The following is a 4,553-nucleotide window of genomic DNA, read 5'->3' on the forward strand; positions in this document are numbered from 1 at the left end:
AATATATCAGCTTTATTGAAACTTTTTACAAGACAAAACTGAGCAAATATCAAAGGATTATACAATAAGTGCAAGGTTTGTTGCAGTTCATGTTAGCCTATAAAGCAATGTGTGTAGTTACTCTAATACAATAGAAAATAGCTATGCAGAATATATTTGTTTGCACGTATTATAACGGCAAACACATTAAAGTCGTGTTTTAGAAACTTCTTTTGAAGAAGAAAACGCTTGTCAGGGATCATTCATTTTTAGACGAAGAAGAAGTGGTTCCATGGGCCTTTGGTTTGGTATTTCTTCATTCAGTTCCTTCAATCGCCACTGATGGCTATTTAACTGCATGGGGCCAACAGTCTGAAAACTAAAACCATATTACATCCTGTTATGAGTGCACCATAAACTGGCCTATTGTTTGTTCTCGTCAATAACGTGAGGGCCATGTCATTACATTTTTTTTTACGGTCGACTTCATTTTATTCTCATTTCTCTCTCTCTCTGCTCTCCGTGTGTGTCCACATTCAATCCTCCATGCAGCGGCACGGATTACGGATCACGCTCACATCACGCAGGGTTTGATGTCCTGGCAGACACTCTGGTGATGGTGATGATGGTGATGGTGATAGTAAGATCCACTGGTCGATGGATGGAATGACGAGATGCCGTTAAAGTTCAGCACAAAATCTTTCCTGTCGCAATGGCTCTGATAACGTGGAATACCTGGAGAGAAGGGAAATACACGTGGTTATATTATTTATTTGTAGTTTAATCAAGTCAGAATTCGGGGTATAGGTAATAAATGGAGGGTCTATGACATATTACAAATATAATCGCCATAATATTATTATGCAATTAGGCTATATTTAATGTTGCAACCGTCGACTGTTGTGTAGTTCAACATTTTAGGCATAATTTAGGCATAATCTTTCAGACGCCAGTAGCCATACCTTTTAGATTTTTGACACTTGCAATGGAATTAGGTTTGTATCATTTTAGCTGGTACACTAATGAATGTATTGCATGCAGCTCTCATTTAATTATGTTTTGTGTATAGGCCTATATATGTTCGTGGTTCACTTTGGGGCACTAATTTAGATTAAAAATAGATTATTAAAATAATATTAATGATAGTTTGTAATCCTATATTAATCAATTTAGCAGTTTTTCAATTTCCATAAATCAAAAAGGAGCCTTAAAATAGGCCACAACTTCCTTCGGTGCAGTGTTGACGCAGTTGCATATATCTGTGTCCCAAATATAAATGTAAAAAGAAAGGAGCACTTTTCCCCAAAATGTTAACCCAGGCCGCAGCTACAGCTATATTCTATGCATATTGCTCATTTTACGCATGAAAAAATAAGTTTATACTTGATCATGATAAATCTTCTTCTATCATTATACGGTCAGTGCAGGCATGCAGTCATGTCCCGGCGTTCATATTCCAGAAACAGAGAAATAGATGAAGGTGATACTCAGAGCTTCATCAAGGTCATAAGGACTCCAGATGTGACGGCCGCACGCGCAGCGCAGGGTGTTTTTCACAGGAATACAGCAGGCTTTATCCTCCAGAGTCCTAACTTATGACTCGCGTCCGTTTTCAGAGACAACAAAAGTCTTGAGTGACAGCGGTTATTGGGCACACATTGCCCCGCATACGTTAACGGTCAGCCGTCCCGAATAATAATATATAAGACGGTATAAAGTTTAACAAGTCCTTCCGTATCTTGTAGATATGTTGGTGGTTTAAAATGTTCTCCGGTGTGTGGTCCATGCATGCCGCAGCTTTTGTTTAGTTAACCCCCAAGACCCTTTGGCTTCACGATGGGTTATATGGCTTCGAGAAATCCCTAGACTTTAGTAAAACCACAGTGAATTATGTTAAACAAAATGTGAATGAACTGGGACACGAATTAAGCTTGCGTTTGCTATGTAATTCTCGTTTTCTAAATTCTAACTTTACTATACTAGGCCCTTATGGCAGTGTCTTGTGCAGGCTATATCCCCTTTGGCCTCTTATCTCTTTTGGCACGTTTCTGATGCAATAGGGCAGGCTAATGGCGGATTAGTGATTACGTAGACTAAATATTTATTAGACAACAGTTTATTAAGATTGAAATATATTTTTTGCTCAAATTGCATGGGTCCACGTCCACATAGGCCTACCTACAGTAGGCTATGCTATCGCCATTTATTCACTTATTTGTTCAATTGTTATTACAAATATTTAGCCTTGTATTATATATGAAGTTCAACACAGGGACATTTTAACAAGAAAACATGGATTTATTCATTAAAAAAGTTCCGTATCCTATGTGGATGTATCATTTTCATAATAATAGCAAATGAATAATATACAGTAGGATATATATATATATTTGTATGTATCCTAAATATTAATTAGCCATGTCATTTTATGCGTTTCTGGAATTCGACACTTAAGAGGAATTCGTTGAATGTTATTCCATTTTCAGTCAATAAATCCTATATATAAAGCCTATAAAATTTTTACGGTTACGGCCCATACAAAACCACTGCATGGACAACTGGTTTTATGATCTGTCATGGGCCACACATCCATTGTGATATAGGCCTATTTGATTATACAAAACATTAAGATACATAGCAGACAGAGGATATATACAGCTAATCTCCAGGTTTACTTAAAGCTTACCTGATATGTCAGTGTTATGAGTGTCTCTGGCGTTCTGGTGAAGATAGCTCTGCTCCAAGGAATAATGTGACATGCCCGAGTGTAAACCCGAGGATGAGGGGCTATTGGAGGCTAAGGGCTGCTGCTTGATGTAAGGAGACCCGCCGGAGGACGCCCAGTGCGCAGACGTGCTGGCATACGGCGAATGGCCGTCCAGCGCGCTGGCCATGGCCGGAGAGGATGGGACGGGGCTGCTACTACTGTCTGGTCCATATTCTCCGTTGGATGGCACAGGGCAGCTCGCCATGTATGTGGACCCGGGGCTCGGGGACATGTGTGGGACGTGGTGGCCGCCGCTCAGCCCGTCGTAGCCCCCGGCCATTGAGTTGCTCATCATGTCCAAGTTGTAACCATTGCCGTGACAGGCAAGAGATGCAGAAGGCGCCTGGAAATCAAAGCTCTGTGGTAGAATTGAGGTGCCAAATCCTATGCCGTTCATCATCCGATACATGGGCTTCAAAGCTTGACATTTTCTCCTAAACCCTCTGGGTCTGCGGCGGAACGAGCCCTCTTCGAACATGAACTCACTCGCCGGATCAATAGTCCAGTAGTGGCCTTTCCCCGGCCTGCCCAGTCCTTTGGGCAACTTAATGAAGCACTCATTAAGCGACAGGTTATGCCGAACAGAGTTTTTCCAGCCCTGGTACGATCCCCTGAAGAATGGGAACCGAGCCTGGAGGAACTGATAGATCTCACTGAGCGTCAGGCGCTTAGTGGGAGAGCTCTGTATTGCCATAACGATCAGAGCTATGTAGGAATACGGTGGTTTCTCCGGTCTCCTTAGACCAGAGCTCGCCTTCTTTCCCTTAGCGGCGGCTGATGAGCTCTCCGAAGCGGCCTGTGGGCTCAGCATGGCGGGGTGAAGGACGCCGGACACCGGGCTGGATCTCAGAGGCGGAGGGTCCAGCTGCTGCTGAGAGGTCTCGGTCGTCATGTCAGCTCTGACGCACAACCGGCGTAGCTAAGCAATGACGTGAGGTGAAGGAGAGGGGGAAAAAGATAGAGGGTATATTATAGACTCTGGGTATATGGCTAAAGACTATACGTATACAATCCGATGGCGAAGTTCCTTTTTGATGTCCTGGGGGAAAATGGCTGAATCGTGCTATAGCCTATATAGGCTATTCTCCCGTTACGCAGAGGATGCACGCGGCGATCACGCACTGTCAGAGAAAAGAAGAGAGTGCGGGGGAGCTGGTTATCCAGAGTGCACAGTTTTTGAACCGAGCCGCGTCACAGTGTCACAGACAGTGGTGCTGAGAGCTGCTCTGCAGGGGCGCGCCGGGTGGCCATCGTCTGCCTTAATCTCTAAAGTGAAGGAAACGCGAAAACCCCTCGTCTTAGTGCGCGTTGCTGTGCAGCCAAACAAAGTTCGACCACCTATCATTTCATAAATCTTTCTTTCCTCTGCAGGACCCCCCTCCCCATCCGCACTCGGCAAATCTCCCTGAAATCAGTGACGACAAGAGGCCCCCCCTCCTTACCCCGCTGCCAAATCTGGCCCATGTCCAGTCGTCGTCCGGGCAGGCGGCGCTGCAGCAAAGTTAAAGCCCCTCCATTCCCTCTCATTTTTCTCCCTCTCTCCCTCCCTCCCCCTAGCTCCCTCCGACATCCTCCTCTCCTCTGCACACTGCACAGTTCAGGACTACACGCAATTAAGCCATCGATCAAACCTCCTTCAGACATTCCAATCAACAGCGCCACACGCCACGCGCTCAAGGTAAAAAACGAGGTTTTCCCCGCTCTTGATTTCAGAGTGTGCTGCTGCTGCTGCACAACGGAAACATTCCCCTGACGTGAAATGCACTGGACTGGACAGGCTGCAGGACTTGCACTGATTGTTATAAGC

The 4,553-nt window shown here is 44.6% G+C and overlaps 1 protein-coding gene across 1 annotated transcript; it reads right to left on the bottom strand.

Moving 5' to 3' along the window:
- foxf2b (forkhead box F2b) lies at window positions 1-4,195 on the bottom strand. Its single transcript, XM_083767215.1, has 2 exons — window positions 2,666-4,195; window positions 1-714 (listed from the first exon to the last, which is right to left on the bottom strand). Exons 1-2 carry the CDS (start codon window positions 3,636-3,638, stop codon window positions 554-556), a joined length of 1,134 nt encoding a protein of 377 aa, XP_083623341.1. The 5' UTR covers window positions 3,639-4,195; the 3' UTR covers window positions 1-553.
- Window positions 4,196-4,553: the final 358 nt, after the last annotated feature.

The sequence above is a fragment of the Protomyctophum parallelum genome, assembly GCF_964188405.1.
Source record: "Protomyctophum parallelum genome assembly, chromosome: 6".
Taxonomy (NCBI): domain Eukaryota; kingdom Metazoa; phylum Chordata; class Actinopteri; order Myctophiformes; family Myctophidae; genus Protomyctophum; species Protomyctophum parallelum.